At 38.0% G+C, this 27,884-nt stretch overlaps 1 protein-coding gene and 1 long non-coding RNA gene across 6 annotated transcripts in view; one reads left to right on the top strand and one right to left on the bottom strand.

The window, feature by feature from the left end:
• Positions 1-27,884, top strand: part of KATNAL1 (katanin catalytic subunit A1 like 1) — a 66,732-nt gene continuing 38,848 nt past the window's right edge. The window contains exons 1-3 of one of the 5 annotated variants that reach the window (XM_031465825.2): positions 1-246; positions 9,155-9,327; positions 11,107-11,267. In XM_031465825.2, coding sequence (XP_031321685.1) covers positions 9,166-9,327; positions 11,107-11,267 — 323 coding nt within the window. In that variant the 5' untranslated portion in view covers positions 1-246; positions 9,155-9,165. Of the gene's footprint in view, positions 247-456; positions 598-791; positions 857-1,266; positions 1,400-9,154; positions 9,328-11,106; positions 11,268-27,884 lie in introns of those variants that run through there. The other 4 variants (XM_031465823.2, XM_010977120.3, XM_031465827.2 and 1 more) reach the window with 4 other exon arrangements.
• LOC116157164 (uncharacterized) lies at positions 23,020-26,529 on the bottom strand. Its single transcript, XR_004141102.2, has 3 exons — positions 26,284-26,529; positions 24,218-24,274; positions 23,020-23,510 (listed from the first exon to the last, which is right to left on the bottom strand). It is a non-coding gene; the product is annotated as an uncharacterized LOC116157164 (long non-coding RNA).

Raw genomic sequence — 27,884 nt, forward strand, 5'->3', positions numbered from 1 at the left:
CCGCTCCCAGACGCACCCTCGCGCCTCCCTGTCCCCCGCACCCGGGCTCCTCCCCGGAGCTGACTCCGAGCCCCCGCGCTCCCCCTGCGGCGCGGCCCTCGGTTGCCATGGCAACCATACGCCGCCGCTGCCGCCGCCTCTCCACGCACGTCGCGAACTAACGGACTCCGCGGCGGCGGCGGCCTATGCCCCACCCACATCCCACCTGGACCGCTTCAAGACGGTCGGCCGACCTGCGGCACATAGGTAATGAATCCGAGGGAGATGAGCGCCAGCCAGAGAGCCGGTGGTGGGGTGGCCGGGTTGCCAGCCCCACCCCGGCTCCCGCCGCGGGAGACGCGGGAACAGAGCGGAACGGGGGACGAGCTGTGGGGCGCGCGGGGCATTATGGGGATTGTAGTTCAGCTGCTCCTCGGGCTCCCGGCCTTGGCGGGGCGGCCTGGACGGGCGAACTACAAAGCCCGGCGGCCCCGTCCGCTGGGAAAGACCGATAAACTTTGAGTGGACCCGGAGAGAAGACAATCTCTCTCTTTGTGCTGAGGGGGCTCCGGGGTGGTCGCGGACCTGGGCTCTGAGCGTTGGGAAGGGGAAGTGGAGGTGAGACTTGGGCTTTCCGTCCTGCCATCGGGCCCGCCCCGGCTGCAGCGCTAGCCCCACCCCGGCCCGGCCACCGCCCCGCGTAGACTGGGGAGGAGCGGCCGCCCTGGCTGCAGGGCCTCGGGCCTTCGGCGCCTCTCATCCTCCCAGGTTGCTGCCTCTCGGTGCAGAACCGTATGTATGGCACACATTTGATGGGAGACCCGAAAAAGGATATTTTAACAGGCTTTTCTCCTTTCCCTGATACGTTTATTTCTAGGTATTGGATCCCGTTTGTTCTGAAGTAGTTAAGAGGTGTTTGCGTTAATTAAACCCACTGATTAATAATTACTCAAAGGGCATTAATGTTTAAAGGTTAACTGTAGAAGTAGATAAAAGATACCATGCTATTATATGATAGTATCTGATTTTTTTTTATTGTTTTGCAATTTGCATTTTATTTATTGAGTCAAGATTGTAAAACGAATACCCCTCCCACTCACCAGCTTCAACACTGCCTACACATATTTTGATTCCAGTTTAAAGATTAATTCAGCTTTAAATTATTAGTGTTTTTAAAAGTACAGATTTGTCTTTTTTTTCTTTAGCAGTAGGTAGTAATAATTATTTTCTTTAATTATTCCAGTGTTTTCTAGCATTTTTCCGAGTGAAAACGCCATGTTCTTTCTCTCTCTCTCTTCCTTTTTTTTCAGCGCTCTGGGATACACCTTAGCCCCCTAAAGTTGGCTCAGGCCCTGATGGTGAGGAAGCTAACACAGATTTAGAAAACCTGCCTTGCCTACACTTTGAAATTTTTCAATAGGTAGATAACCATTCTAGAAACTGGATATTTTGTGATAGTATGTTGGAAAATTGTTGACATATTGTGGGCTTATTTTATGTGAGTGTTTTTAAGCAAGAAAACAACATACGGCCACTATAAAATTTCTTTTCTCTCAATTAAATGAAGCTGGCCTCTGTAAACTTAAAGTAGCAATTTTGTAGAAGGAAATAAAAAGTAGGTTTAGTAATACCACTAGGAAAAAAATCAAGGCCTTATACAGTAGAGGGAGTTCTAAAAATCTTTTTAGTTTTTTTTTATTTATGAGGGGAGGTAATTAGGTTAGGTAGGTTTGTTTGTTTATTTAATGCAGGTACTGGAAATTGAACCCAGGACCTCATGCATGCTGGGCATGCACTCTACCACCAAGCTATACCCTCCCCCCCGTAGAGGGATTTAAAGTATTTCATTCATTCATTCAAGATTTGTTTATCTTATTTATTCATTCTAGGTTTGTTAAGGACCTAGTATGGGCCAGGTGTTCCACTAGGTGGTGGGAATAAAGAGATGATAGAAGGTTGTCTGTGTCCTGCGTGGCACACAGTCGTGTTGTCACAATAGTGTGATGGAGCTAGGTGCCAGTTGCTATAGGAGCCCAGAGAGAGAATACATAGTCATAGCACAGTAATAGGTAACGAACACTTACTCTACAGGAGGTGCTGTGCAGCGCATTTTGCATGCAGCCCCTTGTTTCATCCTCACAACAATCCTGTGAAGTAGGCGCTGCTATTTAGGGATGAGGAAGCAGCCTTAGAGACCTTGCCCAGAGTCGTAGCTGATAAGATGTGACTGGTGCTTCAACCCAGGTGGGTCTAACTCATCTAAATGGTGCTCTCAACCACTGATGCCATTCCCTGTACCCTTTGTTAGAAAGATCCTGTCTGAGAGGATTAGGGAAAGTCTCCAGAATGATGTGACATTTGACTTGTGCTAAGAAAGTTGATTAAGCTTTTACTGGAGAGAGGCCGAGGAAGGTCTTTGTAGGCAAATGGTATAACAGAAGCAAAGGAGAGATTTGGATGTTTTGTGTTTGGGGAACCCTAGGTCATTGTGGTGACTGAATCCCAGAATACTTGCAGTGTAGTGGGAGAGACCAGATTTGAAGTACTTGGTGCTGTGATAAAGAGTTTAGAATTTTTCTTCAACATGGGGTAACCATTGAAGAATTTCAGATGGACTAGTGGCATCACCGGGTTTGCGTTTTAGAAAGATAGCTTTGACTCCAGTGTGGAGAATGGATCCAGGAGAGGTGGGATTAGAATGGGGGTAGGAAAACCAGTTTTAGGAAAAAAAAGTCCAGTAGGGAAATGAAACAAGTCTAAACTAAGCAGTTGGAGTTACAGAAGGAGATGGATTGCAGAAACATTAAAGGGGTAAAACTGATACGACTTAATAAGAGTTTGGATGGATTTGGAACCCTAAGACGAATGATTCCTAGTTTTCTGGCTAGGATGACTGATGGGATATTGAAACATTGATTGAGATAAGGAGGAGCAGGTTTTTATTGGCATGAAAGATAAATCAGTTTATCTGATTTTCTCAACATGCACAGTGATATTCTTTTATAGAGAACATTTCTCCAAGGATCACTTACTAAGTGTGGTGTCGTGGAAGGAGTCACATAGATTTGTTGTCCACTTCTGGAACTACAGTTTACTTTCTGTGTGATCATGGGCAAGTTTCCAGACCTGTGGCCTACTTAAAAAAGATACTAATACTATCTGTAGGATTCTTGGGGTGATTAGACAGTTGAATGGAGGTACACCTTAAGTGCTCAATAACTGAAGATCTTTCTCTTCCCCTTATCCCTCTTCCTTAGCAACAACATGGCAGGATTGACTCTTCTGTTTGACAGAAAGCCACGTTCTAGGACTTGACCTGACCGTGTTAAGCAGGTAGATCAGGCAGTAGTTACATTACAGAATGATTATGTCATCTATAAAAGGATTCATCAATTATTCTTTTAAATGAAGCTTCTTTAAATGATACAAAATTATTTTATAGACCATTAATGGTAACAACATCCTTGCTTTGATTTCACCTTCTAAGAAAACAGGGAGTTCCACTACATGATTTGAGATCCCAGTAGCTCTAAAATTCTTTGATTCTCTAACTTTGATTCTCATTTTTGGACAGATCCATATTATAATTTCACTAATTGCACACCTATTTGTAATGAAAATATGTATATATTTGAACTCAGAATTATATATTTGAACTCAGAATTATATATTTAACTCAGAATTAAACATTTTATTTTCTCGATAACCATAATTCTGTATGGTAGACCTAGTGAAAGCATGCCTTAGAATGCCTTGTAAAAGTCAGGTGTACACAGGCATTTGCTAGATAAATGTAAGGCATAGATTGTGAGAGTAGTTAGAAAAAAATGGAGTAATTTTCCAAGATGAGCTGTTTAATCTCCACTAGATGTCTAGAAAGCCATTTTTGTCACATCGCTTGATGTGGTGTAAGCTCAGTAAATGGCCTTACTATTATTTTCATCTAAAAGGATATTTATGCACTTAAGATAAAATTTATAGTTTTAGCTGCCATTTTGAGACAGAATGGCAGATGATAAACATTTTCTATCTTTTTTAATGTTTTAAAGATGCCAGTGGAATTTAGTACATGGGCAGAAATTATTGTAATGGTTACTTCGGAGAAACATTTAAGCTCTTAGAATTATCTATCTAGATTCTTTCATGTTGCAAAGACAATTTTCTGCTTCTCAAGTATTTGCAAAGTGAGCTCAGGTGAGGAAACAAATGAGAAGGCTTCAGTGCTACAGGGATTCTCTTATCTCTGGGTATGTGATTAAATCATATTCTCTGTTATTCATGGCAAGAAACAGTCCTTGAGAATATAACCCAACATAAAGAGATGGGAGGTATTATGACTTTCAGAGTTAACTATTTTGGTGACGAGTACCCACATGGTAGTTTGATTTATTGCTATTAAAACATACTTCAAGATGCCATAATTTGCATCTAATGATGTAAGACTATTCAAATTAATTACTCTGTTTCTTCTTGAGAGAGAGCTTTGGTATGTTGTAACTAGAATTTGTCCATTTCATTAAGCCTTTTTTGCCTTTTAATATCTGTAAAGTTTGTAGTGATAGCCTCTCCTTCATTTCTTTTTTCTTCTTTTTTTTTTTTAATCAAGGTATAGTTGGTTTACAATGTTCTGTCAATTTCTGGTGTACAGCATAATAATTCAGTCATACATTTACATACATATATTTGTTTCCATATTGTTTTTCATTATAGATTACTACAAGATATTGAATATAGTTCCCTGTGCTGTACAGTATAAACTTGTTTATCTATTTTATATTTAGTAGTTAGTGTCTGCAAATCTCGAACTCCCAAAATTTATCCCTTCCCACTCCCTTCCCTCCCTGGTAACCATAAGTTTGTTTTCTATGTCTGTGAATCTGTTTCTGTTTTGTAAATAAGTTAATTTGTCTTTTTTTTTTTTTTTAGATTCCAAATATAAGTGATATCATACGGTATTTTTTTCCCTCTGTGGCTTACTCTCCTTCATTTCTAATTTTGGTTATTTGTGTTTTCTCTCTCCCTTTCTTGGTCAGTGTTACTAGAGGTTTATTTGTTTTTAATGAGCTTTCCAAAGAACCAGCTTTTGGCTACATTGAAATTTCTTTTTTTTTTTTTTTTCCTGTTTCTATTTTATTGATTTCTGCTCTTAACTTTATTGTGTTCTTCCTTGTACTTCTTTTGGGATACATGTGCTTTTATTTCCCTAGAATCTTGAGATAGAAGCTGAAAGCACGAGTTGACAAACTGCCTTCTGGGGGCCAAATCCAGCCTGCTGCTTGTTTTGAATGGTCCATGAACTAAGAATGGTTTTTGCATTTTTTTTTAAAGGTTAAAGAAGTCAAAAGAAGAATAATGTTTTATGACATATGAAAATAAATGAAATTCAGATACTATTGTCTGGAAATAAAGTTTTATTGCAACACAGCCACACTCACTGGTTCACGTGTGGTCCGTGGCTGCCCCTGCGCTGGCGGGGCTGAGCTGGTGGCTGCCGCGGGGACTGTGTGGCGTTCTCGTGGCTTTGCGTTGCTGCTCGGTGCGCACTGTAGTCACAGGGTTTCCCATGCCAATGTATCACTGCACTGCGACATGTTACTTTATCATCGGTGCGTTTTCTTCATGTCAAAACACGATGAGAAAAATGGACTTGACATATACTTTTAAAGCACAGAAGAATGTGGAGTATCGAACTAGAGCTGAATGACAGCGCGTTGTGATTGCTGTGCAATGACACTATAGCTGTGCTAAAGAAATGCAGTTTACACTGACGTCCCCAGACTAATCACTCATCATGCTAGTCCCAAGTCACAGGAAAGCAGTGGTTAGAAAACTTGAAAAGGAATATCTGTTGAAGCAGAATTTCTTCAGAAAATTAAAAAACGAAACTCAGACTGCACCCAGAATAAGTTTCTGAATGTCTCATTTGCTGGCCAAACAAGGAAGTCATTTACTGATTGTGACTTAACTAATCTTGTTTGATTGTAGCAGCCAAAGAAATGTGTCTGGAGAAAACAAACTTGTTTAAGACTATTAGCCTTTTGGTGAGAACAGTTGCTGAAAGTGTTGAGGACGTCAGTAATCAATTAAAAAAATAGGGCAAATGATTTTGAATGGTTTTTTTGGCTCTTGATGAATTAACAGATGTTACCAAAGTGACTCAGTTGTTTATTTGAGAAGTTGATGCTGAATTTGAAGTTACTTAAGAATTATGTTTAACGAATAGTGTTCATGGAATAATTACAGACAGGAATATTTGTGAAAAGTTGAGAAAACATTAATTCTGTATAACTTGATAAGATAGATAATGTATAACTAAGACGTTAAAACTGATGGTGGTAAAAATATGTGTAGGACAGAAAAAAGGCTTAGGTGAACAAATTTACAAAGCTATGAGGAAGTAGGGTGGTTAACGTCGATGGTTATTCACTTTTATTTTTCAGCAGGTATTTTGCAGAGAATATTTGAATCTATCATGTGATAAGGAACCATTAATGTCTTAAGACTCAAAAGTGTTGCTCTTGAGGACTTACCATTGTCACTTCTATGAAGTTTTGTCAGAAGTGGAAGCTGAATATCCTGGCTTGCCCCTACCACACAGCAGTTCAGTGACTTGTAGTGGTCAAGTTATATTGCAATCTTTTGAGCCAAGGGCTGATTTGAAATTTTTCTGAAGGAGAGGAACTGCTCTCATCCACTGCTATTGAACACTGAATGGCTTTGGAAATCAGTTTCGCTGCAGACTTGATAATGTTTCTTAATGAATTCCACTGAAAGTAACAGGGCAAAACAGTGCATATGTGCAAAAATAAAAGTTATTTCGATGCCAACTAATACTTGAATCGCAAGTCATATCAAGCTATTTTATATTCCATGCTGTCAAAAGTTAAAGCAAAGAAGTGAGGTCGCCATTCCCACCCAGATTTTCAGTATATTTCCTGAGCTCAAATTACATTTTCAGGGACATTTTTCAGACTTTGATGCAAGCGCAAAAGAAATTTCTATTTTACAAAACCTATTTAACTGCATAATTGAGCTACTTTCACCTAAACTTCAATTGGAAGTGATCAATACGCACTGTAAATGGCATGCTGAAAGATGTGTCAAGAGAAGAATAAAATCTTTAAATGCCTTCCAGACAATGCATATACTGAACTGAAATCACATGCTTGTGATTTTATATCTGTATGTGACAGTACCTATCTGGGTAAAAAGACTTTTAAACATGAAGTACATAAAATCTTATTAAAAAAGCAGTATTAACACATAAACATTTGCAACTGATTTTGATGATAGAGAGCACTAACTTTGAATCCCAACTAAATGAAATATTATCCTCCCAGAGAGTTCCTTTTTTTTTGTGGGGCGGGGTAATTAGGTTTATTTATTTATTTTTAATGAAGGCACTGGGGATTGAACTGAGGACCTTGTGCACTCTAAGCACCCACTCTGCCACTGAGCTATTCCCCGTCCACCCCCTGCCAAAGAGTTCCATTCTTGTTAGTAGACCTGTTTTGCAAAAAGAACTCAACTATTGTTGCTATAATATTTTGAATTCCAACAGTAAGAGTTGTAGAAATTTTTGTCTCATCATACAAGTGCTTACATAGTATCCTCAGCTTTACCTCTTGCCCCTCAAAGCCTGAAATACTTACTCTGGCCCTTTGCAGAAACAGTTTGCTGACCCCTGCTTTACATTAGGGTAGTTTTATTCTTCATATTTGTGTACCTGCACATAGTAGAATTAATGCTTTTATCTCATAATGACTAATCTGAAGAATTGTTCTAATTTGAGGAAGAGACTTTCTATGCTTGTCCTATATTCTGTGGGTATCTCTGCTGAATGTTGAAATTTCTTATTGCCTAGAAGTAGTGTACTGTTTGCTGCAGTATGAGTCTCAAGTAGATGATGCCTTCAAGGAACCTGTGCTGGGAAAAGGGGCAAATAATACGCCAAAACACATAAAAGAAACTATTTTATTTTCTAGAGTGTACTGGAGTCAGCTGGAATGCCTAGAACAGATGTGGTTAATTTTGAGGAAGTTTTTGAGCCCCTTTAGAAAGAGGTAGAAAGGAAGAGCCACACTACCAAAATTTAATTCCCCCAGGAAGGCATGGAGGAACATTTTGATTTTCTCTGCTAAGTGTATTCATTGATTTATTGTTCCAGGAAATAAGAGTAGGTCAATTTGGAATCCAATCTCTCCCATGATGTCATTCTTCTGTACCTCTGGACTTCCTACTCTTTGTAGTTTTCGTTGGAGAATATCTTTGCTTAGAAGCCTTGGATGATTCTGGGAGACTTTTGAGAAGCCTGGAAGAAAAGCCAGAGTTACTGGGCTGGAGGGCTTTGGTGGAAACCAGGTATTCAGGTGATATTCTCCCTGGCATCTTGTGGAAGGGGAAGGGTTAGGGCTAGGTATTTACACAGATGAAAAGCTATAGAGGATGACGGGATCATGGAAGATTACACTATGAGGCACAGAAAGGGCTCAGGTCGTCTAGTTCACAGGTTCTCGCTTAGATTTGAGTTGTATGGAACAGTTAAATGCATGGAAATGATGCATGAACAACTATAGGCTCTTTTTAAAAAATGTGTTTCTTAAGTATAACTTTTTGTTCTTGGGGCCAAAAAGTTTTAGTGAGAAATAATTTCCGTAGTTTTAATTGGTATCAGTGGAAATTATGAGATATTCATTGATTTTTACATTGTCAAGAATAAATTGAGTAAAATAAAGCAAGTTTCTCTTTACCATTATTGCAGCTTGTGGTAATTATAAATGAGCACGGAGAACTAGTGTCCAGTTTATGTAACTGTAACGTAAATTGATAGTTCAGGGCTGTGTAACTTCTCTCCTTATTGTCTCCTTAGGCGTTTGTTTGTTCTTTCTTTCTTTCTTTCTTTTAAGTGGATGTACTTGGGATGGAACCCAGGACCTCATGAACGCTAAGCATGCGCTCTACCACTGAGCTATATCCCCACCCCAGGTGTTCTTTTGTGATCTCCTTTGTATTTCCAAAATTAGAAATTTTGTTCACTGTTATAAGACTCATTCAGATAATCTCAAGGAATTTTGACTTTCAAAGTAGTTTTAAGCAGGTATTTTAAAGCATAATAAGAAATACTTTAAAGTCAGTACTGGAAACTTAATAAAAAGTCATTATATTTTATGTTTAGGTCTCTGAAAGATGAATTTGGCTGAAATTTGTGACAACGCAAAGAAAGGAAGAGAATACGCACTTCTTGGAAATTATGACTCATCGATGGTATATTACCAGGGGGTGATACAGCAGATTCAGAGACACTGCCAGTCCGTCAGAGACCCAGCTGTCAAAGGCAAATGGCAGCAGGTAAGGCCGTGTTTAAGTACTCAGTGAATGAAGGCAGTAGTCTGTTACACTTGACAGATTAGAGTTGGAAAATCAGTTTGAGTTTGTAAATAGTTCTTATTTATCTGAATACTGAAATATATTTAAAATGCACTCAGTAATTTTCTGTCTTTCCCAGTTAATATTTTCTGTATTTTTGATACTGTATTTTATGAGACATATTTCAAAGATATTTAATTCAAATTGAATCTCCTTTTAATTGCTTTCCTCATCAGTTGACCAGTTGTGTGTAATTATAAATTTTTGAAATAAGGTATTTCCACTTGCCCTTTCCCCTTTCATTTTTACATGTAGCTTTGACCCATTTTGTAAAACTTTTCCTTTAAGAAAGTTTCCTCTTCTTTTGAAAGACTCCTTACAGATACAAAGGAATCAGTAATCTAATAAAAAACCACTAGTATGTTTGCTGTGTCTCTTGAATATACAACTTAATTACATACAGCTAATAAAAACTTGAATTATAATTTCCCCACTTAGTCTTGAAACTTAAAATCCTTTTAAAATTAAAAGTACAAAGTCAAGCATTTCTTTGAAGTTTCCATTTTATGTGCCAATGCCTTTCAAGTGTTTCCTCTAAGTTTTCCACGAGTCCGAAATTGATGTTTTACTAAGTTTTGAGGGTAGATTTGACTTACTGTCCAATTTGAGCATTACCAAACTGAGTGAGAACAATGTACTTGAGATTTTCAGTTGTGTTCTTTTATCCTGCATATTAGCCACAGGCAAGAGTGGTTTATTAATCTAACATGGAAATATTTTTGACATGTTCTTAATTGTGTTAAATAGTGACCATTTCTATTCAGATACTTCTACTATGTTTCTTTCTGTTACATTCTGAAGTTTCATTTCTCCAAGTGTAGCGTATAATTGCATACACTAGCAGTTGAATTTTACTTAGATTTTTCTTTGGTTCTACGACTCCTTTATTTGTTCCTTTCCACGTGTTATTCAAGATAAAGTTAAGGGAAAGTTTCTTATGCTCAGCTTTATAGTAAAGTGTGCTTCTTGGTTAAAAAAATAGAATTGTGAAAACTAATTTTTAAATGCAATTTTCAATCTATCTGCTTTAGAAAATTAGTTCAGGCTCAAAGTTTGAAAACACAAAGATTTCCACATAGTTGGTGTTCAGTGAAGTTTTTTAAATATGGGGAAAATCGTACCTTTGAACTCAAAATAAACTTTACCCAGGCCTTGAAAGATTTTAAACAAGGTCAAAAGTATTTAGATTTCAGGTGAAGAAGAATTTAAATTAAATTAGAAGTGGGCAGCTCTTGGTATTGTACCATGTCGGGCTTTCAAATGCTCATCACAGGCATTTCATATTTTGTGATATTAGGCATAGGAAATGCTGATGAAAATTTTGGCTGGCAATTTTTGAGGAAGCTATTTACAAATATAGTAAAAGGATTTAGTGTAACATAGATTTCTGGGAATGGTTAACCTGTTTGGTACTAACTTAGTTGCTAGTTTTAAATTGTATTAATGTTTATCACATTCTTTGGCAGAAAGAGTTTCATTATGAATGATATATAACTCTTTGCCCTAAGAAAAGATATATAATTATGTCTTTTTTCAAACTAATCCTTGCCCTCCTATCTGTATTAAATAGTTCTTTGTCTTTTGATTATGCTTTAATGACTTATTTTGCGTACTTTGAATGACATTAAGGAAACTGGCATTTTATAGCAGTTTGTTATCTGCAATTTATATGGTTTGTAGTATAAAGGCTATTTTTTTAAGGTTCGACAGGAATTATTGGAAGAATATGAGCAAGTTAAAAGTATTGTCAGCACTTTGGAAAGTTTTAAAATCGACAGACCCCCAGATTTCCCTGTGTCCTGTCAAGATGAACCATTTAGAGATCCTGCTGTCTGGCCACCCCCTGTACCTGCAGAACACAGGTAAATGGAACTTTATGTTCTCTTTAGGTACTTTATGGTTAATTGATATTGAGAGTGAAGAGAGTAAAGCTTTATATGAACAAAGTATAAAAACCTATTTGAGGGGGCATGTAAATTTAATACCTGTTTATAATTTTCACATGTGTATGTTTACAGAGTTTGTATTTGATAACAGAAGGATATCAGTTGTCATATATCTTGCCTTTAGAATGTTTTACTGCTGTAATCTTAACAGTAGAAATCTACTGCTAGTCATAAAATGTACCGGTTAAGTGAGGTCTGTTAGATTTTATAATGTCAGCATCCAAACTTATTTTATTTAAAAGACTAACAACTTTGGATGAAATGGTGGACAAATTGGATTCATCTAGTTGGGCCTACAGCAAGTTTTCAGAATCTTAGTATAGAAGGAACCTCACCTTTCCTTAAAGGTTAAAGGGCAAAGTCCCTAGTGTGGAATATAAGGCTCTGAATTTATCTCCTTGATGCTCAGCCTGTGCATTATGGACTTTGAACCTCTCTCTTGTTCTTTCCTGTCTTCATGTCTTTGCACAGTCTGTTCTTTCTTCAGGGAATTCCCACAATCCCCATCTGAGCAACTCATAGCCATTCTTCAAGTGTCAGCTCGGAAGGCTCTTCTCCAGTTTGCGCAGGCGTAACAGTCTGTTTATAGTAGTTATGTTGTATTTCTTTGTCTCTTGACAAGATGAGGAAATTTGCAAGGGCCCAGACCTTAAATTTATTTGCTTAAAACAAGTAACAAATAGCAAATGTTCAGTGTTAGCAGAGAGTTTGGCACATAGTAGGTATTCAGCCAACACCGAATAAATAATTCCATTAATTCCGTAAGTAAGGAAACTGAGGCCTGGGAGACCTCAGCCTGTAAGACAGGCTAGACCAGGAGCTGAGTTTGGGTCTTTCTTGCTTTCAGTTCACTCTTCTGTGAAGTGGTATTGTGGCCAGAGTGTTGCATCATAGAAAATGTTTCCCTTTGATTAGTAGTTGTGATTATGTGTAACTTGTTGATCTCTTAAAATTTCCTAAAAGCACGTAAAGAACTGTGAAAAATAGGTAATTTATTCCTTCAGGATTTTTTCCACTGAGTTAGACATGATTGTACGATTCCCATTATAAAAACACTAGATGATAATTCTTTTCTAAGGTCTACAGCAATATAGTGCTTTCCTCAGATGTAACCACCTTCAGGTGTTTTGGATTAAGGTCACTGTTACCCCTCAAAAAGCACTGTTTCAAGAGTCATAGGATTATTACCATGGAAGTTCCAAAGTAAATACTGAGAAAATAATGGCATTTTGATGTATCAAACTTGAAAATTGTATGTATGTATGTATGTATAATAGAATACCTCGTTTTTTTCTGAAAGTCATTGATTCAGAAATATATTTCTGGTTTAAAGCTAAAAGCTGACACTAACTTTATTTTGATTTAGCTATAATTGACATGTAACATTTTGTAAGCTTAAGGTGTACAACACTGATTTGATATATTTACATATTGTGACATGATCATCGCAGTAGCATTCACTAACAACTCTGTCACATAACATAATTACCATTTCTTTTTTTCTGGTGAGAATTAAGAGCTAGTCTCTTAGCAACTTTGAAGTATATGGTACAGTATTGTTGGGTTTAATTACTACACTATGCATTAGATTTCTAGGACTTACTTAAGTACTGGTTACAAGTTTGTACCCTTAAGAAACATCTTCCCAACTGCCCACCCCCACCCCCATCTCCCAGCCCCTGGTAACCACCATTCTACTCTCTGTTTTTAGAAGTTTGGCTTTTTTGGATTCTACATATAAGAGATACCATACAATATTTGTCTTTCTTTACCTGACTTAACTCACTTAGCATAATGCCCTCAAGGTCCATCCATGTTGCAAGTGGCAAGATTTCCTTCTTTCTCAGGGCTGAGTAATACTCCATTGCAGTATAGATGTACCACATTGTCTTTAACCATTCATCTGTTGGTGGACACTTATGTTGTTTCCATATCTTGGCTATTGTGTGAATAAAGCTGCAGTGAACATGGCAGTGCATATATCTCTTCAGTATCCTGTTTTTATTTCTTTTGGGTATATGCCCAGGAGTGGAATTGCTCGATTGTCTGGTAGGTAGGTCTATTTTTAATTTTTTGATGGATCTTCATACTGTTTTTCATAGTGGCTGAACCAATTTTCATTCCCATCAACAGTGCCCAAGGGTTCCCACATTCTTGCCAACCCTTATCTCTTGACTTCTTGGTAATGATCATCCTAACAAGTGTGAGATGATATCTCATTGTGGTTATGATTCACATTTCCCTGATGATTAGTAATGTTGAGCATCTTTTCATGTACCTGGTCATCTGGATGTCTTCTTGGGAAAACAGTATATTTGATTCCTCTCCTCATTTTTCAATTGAATTTTTATTGTCATTACTGAATTCTATGAGTTATTTATATATATATATATATATATATATATATATATATATATATTTATTTAACATTTTGGATATTAACCCCTTATCTGATAAATGGTTTGCAAATATTTTCTCCATTTGGTAATTTGCCCTTTAATTTTTTTTATTGTTTCTTTGCTGTGCAGAAGCTTTTTAGTTTGATGTCGTCCCACTTACTGATTTTTGCATTTGCTGCTTGTGCTTTTGGTGGCATATCTAAAAAAATCATTGCCAAGAGCAATATTGAGGAGCTTCCTTTTGTTTTCTTCTAGGGTTTTATAGTATCAGGCCTTACATTTAAGTCTTTTTAATCCATTTTGAGTTCATTTTTGTGTGTGGTGTAAGATAGGGTGTCCATTTCATTTTCAGCTTGTGGTTATCCAGTTTCCTCAACAGGATTTGTTGAAGAGATTCTTCTCTCCCTGTTGAATGCTCTTGGCTCCCTTGTCAAATGTCAGCTGACTATGGATGAGCTCACTGTTCTGCTCCAGTGGTCTATGTGTCTATTTTTATGCCAGTTCTATACTGTTTTAATTACTGTAGCTTTGTAACAGAGTTTGAAACCAGAAAGTGTGATGTCTCTGGCTTTGTTCTTCTTTCTCATGACTGCTTTGGCTGTGTGGGGTCTTTTGTGGTTCTATACAAATTTTAGGACTATTCTTTCTAGTTCTGTGAAAAACGCCATTGGAATTTTGATAGGGATTATGTTGAATCTGTAGATGGCTTTGGGTATGGATGTTTTAACATCATTAATCTTCCGATCCATGAATGTGAGCTATCTTTCTATTTGTGTTTTCTTCAGTTTCATTAAAGTCTTGTAGTTTTCACTGTATAAATCTTTCACTTCCTTGGTTGACTTTATTCCTAAATATTTTATTGTTTTTGATGCTAATATGACTAGGATAATTTTATTTCTTTAATATATATTTTGTTAGTGTGTAGAGGCACAACTGATTTCTGTATGTTGGTCTTATATCCTGCAACTTTACTGAATTCATTGATTAGTTTCCAATGTTTTTTTGGTTGTCTCTAGGGTTTTCTATCTTTAAGATTGTATTATCTGCAAATAATGATAAGTTTTGCTTATTCCTTTCCAAGTTGGATGCCTTTTATTTATTTGTCTTGTCTAATCACCCTGGCAAGGACTTCAGTATTATGCTGAATAGAAGTGGTGAGTGTGAGCATCCTTGTCTCGTTCCTGATCTCAGAGAAGAGCTTTCAGCTTTCACCGTTGTGTAGAATGTTAGCTGTGGCTTTGTCACATATGCCTTTATTATGTTGAGGTATGTTCCTTCTGCAGTCTAATTTGTTGAGGGTTTTTATCATGAGAGGATGTTGTAATTTGTTTTTCCATATCTATCGAGATGATCATATGATTGTTTCCTTTTATTCTATTCATACTGTGTATCACATGTGTTGATTTGTATATGTCAGATCACCCTGGCATCCCAGGGATAAATCCCACTTGGTCATTGTGTAGAATCCTTTTCATGTGTTGTTGAATTTGAAAATGTTCCCTCTTCTTCAGTTTTTTGGAAAAGTTTGAGAAGGACTGGCATTAATTCTTCATTAAATGTTTGGTAGTCTTCGCCTGTAAAGCCATCTGTTCCTGGGAATAACTTTCAGTGTAGGAAGTACCTGTTCTTAATTGCTAGAGCCTCATGATGTATTTCAAAAAGCAGACGTAGATAATAATGCTAATGTTCATGGCTCAGACTGAATAAAAAGTGTGGCTGGCATCTTTCCCATTGACGAACACTTACCTGAAAACTTCTCCCCGTAGAGAAACACCAGCCCAATGATTTCTTTTCCTTCGGCCTCCCTTAACTGCCCATACCCGTAACACAGGACTGATTTGTGTTTGTGCTTGTGCTTTCATCCTTTCTTTTGATGAAGGTGAAAGATGAACGGGCCAGAATGTTTCTCCTACCCTCCTTCCTTCGTACTAAGTTAAAAAAAGTTCCCCTTGTATGTAGCCATTGTTTGTATTTTTCTCTGTGGATCAGAAATCCTTCATAAAAGCAAATCTGAGGCTGTATGTTGCCTGGGGAAGAAGATTCCCATTCCCATGTGTATTATAAACAGCGGTGGAAACACCCAGCAGCTCCACAGGTGTTGCCAGAGAAGGCGTTCTGTCTGGTACCGTGGGTAGTACCACAGGGTTAGTAGTTTTAAACTTCATGAATAAAATCTTTACATAAGCAGATTCACAGACACTTCACCCAGTACTAACACCATAGTGATACATATGTTCAGCAGACGTTAATGAGGTAAACTTGACACAGGTTTGCGGCACAGTGTGTGGGCGTGAGCTAACAGAATAAGCAAATATTAAGGTTGTAAGTTTAGGGTTAAAAGTTACAGGAGATTAGAGTTATGTAATATTTCTCTCCTTTTACAGTTTTGTTTCTTCTACAGGTCATATAAAACAAACAATCAAATTTTCACCTAGAGAAAGTGAATAGTGAATATAGTCCTTAGATATTCTTGGTTTAATGGAAGACACTTGACTTGAGGCTGTGAGATCTGGATTTGAGTTCTGCTTCTGTCACCTCCTTGCTTTATGACCTTGTGTGGGTTATTTAACTTCTAAAGATTAGCTGCACTACCTGTAAGGGGTATGTATGGGGATGCCTACCTCATGGAATTAATTAAAAGAACTTAATGATTAAGATAGTAACTGGTGTGTAATAAGTAAGTAAAATGAATTGTCAACTCCGAAATAAAGTACTGTGGTGTTCTTTCAGATAAATAGTAAGAGACTGACAATTAAAAAATGATCACTTCATTCATAAAATTCCTCAAGGAATCTTATTTCCTTCCTGCACATTCTGCGAAAATCATTAGTTTTCTGAGACATTTTGAGTAACTCTGGCAGAGAGGATGTGGTTTTTAAAATGTCCAGGTCTCATGAAGTAGGTGACCATTTTCAGGAAAAGGACGATAACTAATATTGGTCACTTTATGTTTTCTTATTTAAGCCTCCAATGATCCTGTGAAGTAGCTACTGTTATTGTGTACCCATATTATTGCTAATTTTTTACTCTGCACCCCGTTTACTGCTGAGGAAATTGAAGCTTATGAAGTTTGTTATGTTCCCAAAGTCATCTGAACAAGAAAGTGGCAGAGCCAGGATTTGAACCCAGATCTCCTCAGCTTCAGGAGTCTTCTTTATATTCACTCTGCTGTTACTTTCCTACACACACCTGGTGGTGTCTCTGTGGGTCTGTTTTGATGTACACCTATATATCCTGATACGTTCTGTCATATATGTCCTGATACAGTTCTGTTATCCACTTGATTAAATTCTTACTGGAGGTGGTAGAAGAATAAAGAAGCTGAAAATGCTTAATGAAATAATGTAATTTAAAAATTTTCTCTATGGGAATACCACACTGAAATTACAGGGTAGGTCAATAGGAAAGTGTAATTTACCTTGTTCTTGTACAAAGTGTTTTGGGGATGCATCCTGTGTGTCGTTAGGTATGGATTTGGTAGCCCTGCTCGTGGGTCTGTCGTCGCTTCAGAGACTTACAGCACACAGCTTCCCCTCCACGCCTGCACACCCGGGGAGTCTCACTCTGTGCTTTCCAGCGTGCTTTGCCACATTCTTTGAAGTTGTACCTTGTATGTCATGTGTCCTCTGAGTTTAATCATGATCCTGTTTTAAATCACCAGCAGCTGCTTGGATAAATCAAAACAATCTTTTAAAATGAATTAGATTTATTGCCTTAAATGTGAGGAAATTGAGCTACAGACGTAGGATTTTGGGAGGTACTGGCAATACTAGAATTAAACTCCAAAGAGATGAAGCCTCAGATCATTCTTGGTGTCCTAAGTTGAAGGTATCTTGTATTAATTAAATTATCTTATAATATTTTCCATATAAGTTTATTAAGTACATTCTCTTTAATGAGGCCATTTTAAAATGATCTCTCCCAGTGAGACCTGAGGCCATGAAACTAAGATTTTCTGCATTGGAGCAGTATTTGACATAGCGTATATTCAACAAACTATTCTTTATTCAACTTAACATGTAAACGTATTATGTCTTTTGAAATTACGTCTTTTGGGAGAGATGGCGCTAGCAGTAGATACACAAGCCTGGAGACAATCGTTTGTCTTACTCCGTGCTGGTGAGCCAGACCTCTGATAGTTATTTCACCCAGAACTGAGGGAAATCATCTGTTTCCGTATACATACAGATGGGGAGAGCGGTTTCCATCAAATTTGTACTATTCTGTCAAATTTCAGCACTTCTTCAGAAATTCTTACTGACTTAGTATTAAAGTTGTTGTTGCTTTATGTTTTCTTCGGGTACCCTAATAGGTTAAGTAACTGCTAGCATTTTAAATCCCAGTTTGCACTGGAACAAGATCAGTTAAGGCCGAGGTCAGGTACCCTCAGAGAGTAAACTGCCACCTGAACCTTACAGGTATTTGTTCCTTTCACCCAAGCTCTGGGAGATTTTCCTGGGATCGGGAGGTAGGAGAGCAAGTTTTTGTATCAGTTCCACCGCCGATAGAAGGATCCTCCAACAAAGTTCACATCGCTCTGCCTCTTTTTCCCCCCTGTGAGATGTATATCATGACAAGATTGTTTTGTAAAATTGTTTTGAAGTCTTGGGAAGAAAAACACTACTATTGATCTATCCAGCATATATTTAAGGAACATTCATCATATGCTAGAATCTATCTTTGGCCCTGTGGAAAGTATAAAGGTAATAATAATAGTAAAACCTCCACAGACATTGGCCTCAAGAAACCAGTAAGAGAAAATAACCCAGACATTGTGGACAGCTTCGGCTCGGATGCTGGCACCTGCTGCATGCCAGAGTGCTGTGTGCGGTGCCAGCACTGTGCGGGGAATGTGGGACCCAGAAACAAACACAGTCCCCGCCTTCCTCAGCCTGCAGTCCTGTGAAGTGGGTGTGAGCCATTACTGAGATGCAGAGAATGAGAGAAAATTTGAAGCAGATAATTAAATATCCAGACCAAGCTGTTGAATAGGAAATGGAAATAAGAACCAGAGTTTAAGAGAGATTAGGATCTGTAGTATTACTTAGGAATCATCAGCAAGTAAGGAATGTTAAGAAGGAAATTTTAAGATCCTTCTTTTTTTTTTAAACATTTTTTTATTGAGTTATAGTCATTTTACAATGTTGTGTCAAATTCCAGTGTAGAGCACAATTTTTCAGTTATACACGAACATACATACATTCATTGTCACATTCTCTTTTGCTGTTTAAGATCCTTCTTTATATGGTGGAATATGTTATTGCCTAATATGATTGGCAGGTTGAGATTATACTCACTTCTAAGCATTCTGGAGTCATTCTCTTCCAAAATTCTGTGTCTGGAGTATAGGATGGACTCTATTTTCAGACTGTGGGTAGACTGTAGGTAGCAGCACTGATGAGCCACATAACTGGCATTTATTGAGTTTTTAACTGTGAGTTAGGTACTATGGTAATAAACTCTCCACGTGGTTTATTTCTTAATCTTCACAACCACCCTCTAAAATAGGTACTATTATTCATCACCCCTATTTTTAGAAGAAATTGAGGTTTAAAGATTCTAAGCAACTTTCTCAAATACTGCATGTAGGTCAGGTAAGATAAGGGTTGAGAATTAGGCTAGATTAAGCAACATGGAGCTCACTGGTGACCATGATCAGCGGTTTTGGTGAATGTGGAGAATAATGGAGTAGGTTCAGAGAATGGGAAGAGAGAAATTGAAAACAATGAATGCAACAATTCTTTGAACGAGTCTTGCTATAAAGAAGAGCATAGAAATTGAGTGGTAGTTGCGGAAGATGTGAAATCAAAATTTGTTGTTTTAGAGAGAAAAGGAATAACAGGACATTTGTATGCCGATGAGAATGCTACACGGAACAGGGGAGATTGATGGTGCACGGGAGACAGCGGACAATTACAGGAGCTGCATCCCTGAGCAGACAGGGAGAGGGGCGGGTGGGGGTGTGGATCGTGCAGGACAGCTGACTCGGAGTAGCTGGGCGGCAGGCAGGAGTTATCAAGGGTGTGGATTAGAGAAGTGGGTAGACGTGACGGTGAGCCCTGTGGGAGTTCTCTCCTGATGATCTCGGTGAGGGAAGAAAAGCACACAAGATCATGAGTGAGGGCAGGCGTGCGGTTGTTTTCCAGGGTCTGAGTTCTCATCTGAAGTGTCCCGGGAGTGGGAGATCCATTCCATTTGGCTATTTTATCTCTTGGATGTAAGGGAGCATTTGTCTTATTTTGTAGAACTCAGTAGTCACTCATTTGAAATCTTTATTTTGAAATTCTAGGTATTTATTGCAATAAATTACCTAAAAACTTGGTATTTCTATCTTTTTTTTTAATATTACAGAAAAGATAACTGAAAGATAGACATTTTATTTCATTAGAGGTAGACTGAGGAATGGGAACAAGATAGTGGTGAGTCAGAATGAAGTCATAACACATTACTTTTACATGTTTATTGAAAGAAATCTTTGCCTTGCCAACTTACCACTGTCATCTGCCTCTGTTGCCTTTCACTGCGTCTTTTTCCTTAATAAGTAGAAATCCCAGATCTCCATTCATTGCAGCATTAGGGCTGAATTCTTGAAGATAGCTTCCTAATTTACAATGCAACGCCTAATTCTTAAGAGTTACTGGGTTTAACTTTTACAACATTTGATAATGTTTACCATCTTTCTTCTCTGGAATGCTCCTCTTACTACTACGGCTTCTATAACACTACACTGTTCTGTTTTTCTGCCTCTTTTTTTTTTTTTTCCTTCCCTGACTGGCCTCTTCTCCTTCTCTTACCTCCTCCTCTTGTTCCCTGGTCCTCATCCTGCTTTTTCTGTATTCAGTTCAGCTCAACGTATCCAGGCTCGCGGTGTCTGGGCTTTGAAGATGACATTAATGATGGTAGTACATTGCATTAGCAATCTGTTGTTTGTATATAACTTCTCTTTTCTCTCTCATTGTTTTTATGATTTTGTTTTTTGTCTTGGTGTTAAATAGTTTCACTATAAATGATTTCAGTGTGGATTTATTTTTATTTAACACTACTTAAGATTTGTGTTTCTTTTGTTTCAAATTATTCTTTTTTATGCTTTTAACCATTTTAAACATTCATTTTATCATCTATAACTGATTGTTCTATTATTGGAAGTTATTTGGAGCCGTATCTTTCTTTGTTATTTCTGAGGGCTCTTGTTTGTGGTGAAGTTGAGAATGCCCCTTCAAGGTTTGCGTCATTGTAATGTGTGGCTTGTTTAGAGGGATATCACTCCTGAGAGGGTCTCTGTTGGCTTTAGCCAGGTGCTTAAGTGATGTCACCTGCCTGGACCACTTTTAGGTACATTTCTTTGCTTAAGGGAGTATTCAACTAAATCCCGAGTCACATGAGAGCAGGCCCTTGGTTACTGTTTCTAGGGGAGACTTGTACCTCATCCACAAATATAGAACATGGGCCCAGATAGACAGATGTCTTGTTCCTTCCATGTGCATGTTTAAATTCTGCCCTTTGAGCATCATGGCTTTATGTACTAGTCTCAGTTCATCTTCTTTGATGTGTGTGGGCCTCAGGCCTTGTCTCAGGCCTCACTGTGTGCTTTTTAAATCTCAAGCCCTTCGATGTTTGAGACCCAGAAACCCTAAAGGACTGCCATGTCATGAGCTATATTCTTTTATTTATTTTTTCGACCTTTCCTTTTTTATCTTCTGGTAAGATCACCTATGTATATAACAGAATATTTGTTACATCTTATCAAGAATTCCTATTTGTTTTTTCTTGATGTTACAGAAAAGATAACTGAAAGATAGAATCTTTAATGCATTAGAGATAAACTTTATTTATATATTTATCAAAGTTCTTAAGGGTCTTATCTGCCAGTTTGTTATTTTTGAGGACTCTTGTTTACAGTTTAGTAGGGAACTCTTTTTCAGCAAGGCTCTCGTTACAGTATTTATGTGTGGATAGAAAGAGGTGTCCAGTATAATTCATAAAATATGTGTATATTTTTAGCTAAATTATAAGCTTCTTGAATGCATATGTTTTTTGTCTCCCTATGTTTTGAAAATCAGTAGAATAATCTCAGCACTTGACTATAAGCTAGACAAAGAACCATGAGATATTTAAAGTTCAACTGATAATATTTTAATATAATCTGTAAAAGTTATGTAGTCCTTATAATCTGAAAGAATGCCATTGTCCATCTAGTTTTAAGGTTTTTAGAGTTATACAGAAGATAAATTAATATTTTGTTTTTCAAGTTCAGACTCTTTAGAGATAAAATGGAAAAGGCAAGGGCCTATCTTTAGAACCAAAGAAGAGCAAGGTACAGTCAAATAACTTACCTGCCTGAAGTGGTGGAGTTCTACCACTGCGCCAAAGAATTAGTGATGTTGTCATCCCCTTTCCCACACCTTAGAAGTGATAGAGTGATTGGCTTAGCAACTTTAAATAAGGCTTAGTATGTCCCATCAGAATCTCTGACAAGAATCCAGTCGCTGTCCTTGCTGAAATAGCTGGCTGTGGGTAGCATCAAAATGCTGAAGGCAGCCCCCATGAAATTGAAGGGGATTGTATACTATTTGGTGTGAGAAGTATGTTAGCAGCTCCACATCTCATACCAGCTGAAATTTCTGGTTAAATGTTACCTTGGTTAACTTGGGTGATGCTTATGTTCTGCTGTGGGTAAGCATCTTTCAGCTCCAGGGACATTTGAGAATTAAGATTGGAAATGTCTAAGAGAATCAAAACTATAATAATACTATTTTTTGTTAATGGATATGTACATATTTGTTTATTATTTTTATGTATTTATAATTTAAGAAAATATAGCTGATGAGGGTGATAAGCATGCAATTCCAATTTAAAATGTATTATGGAATAATTTGGAGCTGTGGTTTTACATATAAATTTATGTTAAGTACTTTGGGGAACATTTAGAAGAAATTTAGGCTTACCTCATTTATAAGTTTAATTTACCAAGTTTATGAAAGTTTTTATATGTAAGTTATGCTTTGTTAAGTAAGACAGTTGAAGAACTAAGGAAATAAAATGTTACATTTATAAATGTAGGTTAAAAATTTTAGTGGCATTTAATTAGTCAGGTTGGTAGATGGCATCAGGCATTCTTCAAAAGCCTCTTGAAAGTGACTTCTAAAATCTGCTAGTCTTGAACATAGAAAAAGATTTGTAAGCGAATCTAAAAGCTTTAAGGACTAACTGAATTTTTGTATTTTTAACTTTAATAAGTTGAATATTTAAAAATATCAAAGTAAACCTTTGAAGAAGTATTTTCTGCACAAAAAGCACCCTTGAGGATACAAAACAACTCGTACCACCATGGCTTCTAGTACTCGATGTATTTTTGAATGTGATTGATTTTCTTGTTAGATAATGAGGAAAGACTTAACATAATATACAAAAGGCCTTTTATATTATGTAGCACAGTGTCTTGCATTCATTTAGAGTTCGGTATTTGTTAAAAAAATATTTTTAACAGATTCTGGAATATATCATACTAAAATACTTGTTTATAATTTTCTGATAGCAAATAACTAAAATTTCTAAAGTTCTTTTTAGAACTGGAACTTATTATTAAAGATTGAATTCTGTGGAGTCACTTGATTTATGAAGAGGCACCAAGCAATTCAGTGGGGAAAAGTGGGTCTTACCAGTAAATGCTTCTGTCTTAATTGAATATCCATGTGGGGAGGAAAATCTTGGCCCTTCACCTCACACCATATAGACAAGTTAATTTGAAATATATCATGACCTAAAATGTAAAAATAATAAAATAAAACTTTCAGAAGAAAATATGGAAGGGATATCATCATGATCTTGGGGTAGCAAAGGTTTATTAAACTGGACAAAAAGCATTAAAGATAGAAGACTGGTAAATCAGAATTGTAAAATGTGAACTTCTTCTCATCAAGAGACAACCATTAAGAGAGCAAAGAGGAGAGCCATGTACTGATAGAAGATATTTGCAATGTATATATCTGACTAAGGACTTGTATCCAGAATCTTTAAAGGGCGACAATCAATAAATCAGTAAGAAAAAGTCAAACAACCTGATTAAAAAAAATGGACTAAAGACTGGAACGGGTACTCTACAAAAGGAGATATTCACATGGCCAGTGAGCATATTGTGGAAAAGGTGTTTAACGTGCGTAGTGATTCAGGAAAGGGGAAGTAAAACCACCGGGAGACAGGCCCACCAGGATGGCTGGGAGGGAACAGCTGACGCTCATGCGTTGCTGACGGGAGGCTACCTTCACTAAAGCTACTCTTAACGTAGACCCTGTGATCCAGCTATTCTACTCCCAGGGACACACCCCCCAGAAATGAATGCTTATGTTTACCATGAACATGATTCCCATGTTCATAGAGGCTTTAATAATAAACCTCAAATGCAAAACAACTCAGGTGTTCATCCACAGAAAGATAAATTGTATATTCATGCAGTAGAATAGTACCCACCTGTGGATAAAGATAAACTCCCATTTGTAGGAACATGGATGAATTTCACAGGGAATACTGGAAAGGAAAAAATCAGACACGGAGTATGTACTATAGGATTCCATTTATCTGAAACTGGAACAGGCAAACCTAATCTATGATAGTAGGGTCAGAACAGTGGTTATCTTTATCAGCTGAACTTACTAACAGGGGCCATGAAAAACTTTCTGGGATATTGGGAAATGTTCTATGTCTTGTCCTATTGGTGGTTATATGGTACCAAAATTTATTGAGTTGTATACCTGATATATGTACATTTTACTGAATATATGTTATATCTCAATGAAAAATAGATTTAAAAATTGTATGAAGTATTATCTCCATTTATAGAGGAAGAACATGGGGCTCATGGATGTTAAGTGATGTGCTTATATAATCAGTAATTGGTGAATCTGGGAGTAGGAAGGCACGCAGTTTTTAGGATTCTAAATGTAGTGCTAACTCCAGATCACCATGTTGTTTCTCTGTGAAGGCGGGATTAGTGTTTGCAAAATTTGTATGTCAATATCCAGCATAATTCCTACCCTTATTAGGTAAATAATAAATAATTATTGATTTGAAAAATAGCAGTCATATATTTGATCAGAGTGGACATGAAAATTCTTAATCATTAATGTTTAATTTCAAATAATAGGTCCTCTAATTTCTATTTAAGCTTTGTTTTTTTGCCTCCTGATTTCTTACCAAATAATTTCTCTTAGACTCAGAAGTCTCATGTATTGACTCCAAGTTCTTACAGTAAAAAACATCATGTAAACTACTTGGAACTTACGTTTCTTTTCATTAGCCGTGGAGAGAGATGTTTTCCTGTTTATTTAATTCACATAGATTAATGTCATGGCAAGTAAGATTATTTTTTTCTTTTCCAGGAGTTTAATCTGGTTTCTGTCCTTGGGAATATAGGACCTGTTCCAAATGACTTATTCTTAAACTAGAATTCTAACAATGTATGAACAAATGGATGTAACCAAAGTATTTGGAATAATCATGAAACAGAAACCCGGAAGAAATAGAAAGAGCTCAATAGATGGGAATCTTAAGAAGGAGCCTATTGAGCAATTGGAGAAGTGAGAGTATCTTAGACTGTTTCTTAATATGGCATGGAATGAAGGCACGTTGAGAAGGGGTCTCTTTCCCTTTGACTTCTGGAATCCTGGAAGAGTGGTGTGGTTAGACAGTCCTATTTCTGTTGCCCAATCTTTTATGGAGATTTGCTAGGCAGTAATCCAGTAGGTTCAACAGAGGATGTGTACTCTGAGCCCACATCACTGCCACATGCATGTTTCTTGATCATGCCAAAAACTTTGTAGCAACCCTATAATTTCATTTTTCTAGGTGCTCAGATACTTTAATTACTTGTGTTATTGTGTTTGTCATATTTAAAGTTTATTAACCACTGAGTAGATAATATGAATGATTAAGTTTTAGGTAAGTATAAGGAGTCACAATACAATAGCATCCATTTACCCACTGCGGAATTTAAGATAAAGAACATTACTGTTACTTTGAAGGCCCCCAGTGAGCTCCTCTGCATCCTGCTCCCTTCGCTCCCCTTTCAGAGGGTTTATCCTGGATTTAGGGTTTATCGTTCCCTTGCCTTTCTTGATAGTTTTAGTACATACATTTGTATCTGCAAACAGTATCCTGTTTTGCTTGGAACCATACTGTATGTGTTCTTTGAACTTATTTTTACACTCAGCATTATAGAGTCATCTGATGTTATTGCATGTGGCTATCATTCATGTTCACATGAATATCGTACCCCATTATGTAAATTTATAATAATTTATGCATCTATTCTGATACTGGGTGTTTGGGTTGTTCCCAGGTATTTGCTATTACAAGCTTTGCTGGTAAGAACACTTACATATAATATTGATTATTCATATAGCTTAGAAAGGGAGTATTGGCTTTTGGAGGAAATCAGGCTTATTTGCATATGATAGAATAAGGCATATTTCTTCCCGTCCCTACAGGGAAGTATCCTCCAATAGGAGAACTGAGCGCAGTGTGGACATGTGACTTACCCGCAGATCACCAGTTGTCTGTACTTGAAAAGCTGTAAGCTGGTAGGGGGCAGCCTCTGTTGATTAGGGCGGGGGCTGGTGGTGCTGTGCTGCCCTACTGTGGTCTCTTTGTAGAAAGAGATCAGGGAAAGAAGCCTGGAGACTTATTTTTACATAGTCTGGAAACTCAGAGTCCTTAAATTGAAGCATGACATTGTGCAGTGATGCGCTGTTGGAGGAGGACGTACAGAACAGAATCAAGGATGTCCTTTGGGAAGCCGACAGTCTGTTACAAATGAAATAGCAAACCGCAGTGAGTCCGAACGGAAGACTCACCCAGCGCAGGCCCACTTTCCAGGAGACGTGGGACTTGCCTCGAATGGCGCATCCGGCTTCCTGAGCAGTTTCATTCAGACCGTTTATGAGCCCGGCGGAAGACCGAGTGGCGGGTCAAGGTCAGCAGCAGCAGCGGACGCTTGGGGTGCAGCCTGTGGTCAGCTTTGAAATAAGCCGCCTCACAACTCAGCGTCGTTGAGCCGGACGCGAGTGCGGAGCGGACCGCGGGGCTCTCACTGCTCGGCGCGCGGCCGGCCGGGGAGGAGGGCCCGCCCAGCGGCAGGAGGGAGGCTCCACGTTCACCCCAGGTCGCCCTGGGGCCCGGCCGCCGCCCGCAGCCTGGCGAGCGGTGGAGCGGGCGTGCTGCTGGCGAGCGGAAGCGTCAGGCCGGCTGCGCCTCCGAAAGGCAGGTCCGCAAACAATGACAGACTATTTAAATAGCAGGCGCAGCTGCTCCCAGAAGGGCAGGCTTGACGCGCGTTCTGTGGAAGAGATTGTTGGTCGTGTTTGATTCTCTTTGGCCATGAATCCCATTCAGGAAAGACATTTATATACACACAGTTTTATACGTAAATAAAAGTGAAGTTCTGCTTCACAGCTTGACATCCCTTCATCGAAACAAAACAGTTCAGTCAAAAAACAATAGCTGCACTGAAATACTAGGAGTAGAGCAACGTAACACTTTTTATTTTTTACTCTCTACCAGTCTCATCCCATTTTTATCTTACTGGCAGAATGCTTGAAAGACTCAGAGTGCTCTAGAACCAAAAACATGGTAATACCTTTAAATTTGAAAATGCCTTGTAACCATTTTACTGTGCACGATGTTCAAGTCCCCTTCCTGTGGATTTTTCCCCCATAAGATTGCTTAGTCATCTGTGTCTCCTCCGGGGGCCTAGCACAGGAGGGGCTCCATGCCTCCTAATGGGTGTGTGTGTTCAATAAACGATTGTTTAACTGGACTGGGCTCCAAGGATTCAGATGTTCCACATATGGTGACCTAGTAGGTGAACATACACTTTTCACCAGCCTCGCTTGTCCTTAGCAGTTTCACGCAGTGGTCTGATTCCAGGGGTCTGGAGAGGCTGCAATATGGTAACATTTTTTTACCTTGACTTTGCAGCCTTTTATGCCTTTTCATCCGTTTTCCTGTTTTTCTGGGTTCATTGAGTTATACACGTGTGCCACTTTTTCTGATACCAGGAAGAGAAATTCTATGATGAGTTAGATGAATGAAAAGCATGAAGCTGAAAGAGGGATAATAACAGATACGGCATATGGATGGA

The sequence above is a fragment of the Camelus dromedarius genome, chromosome 13, assembly GCF_036321535.1.
Source record: "Camelus dromedarius isolate mCamDro1 chromosome 13, mCamDro1.pat, whole genome shotgun sequence".
NCBI lineage: Eukaryota > Metazoa > Chordata > Mammalia > Artiodactyla > Camelidae > Camelus > Camelus dromedarius.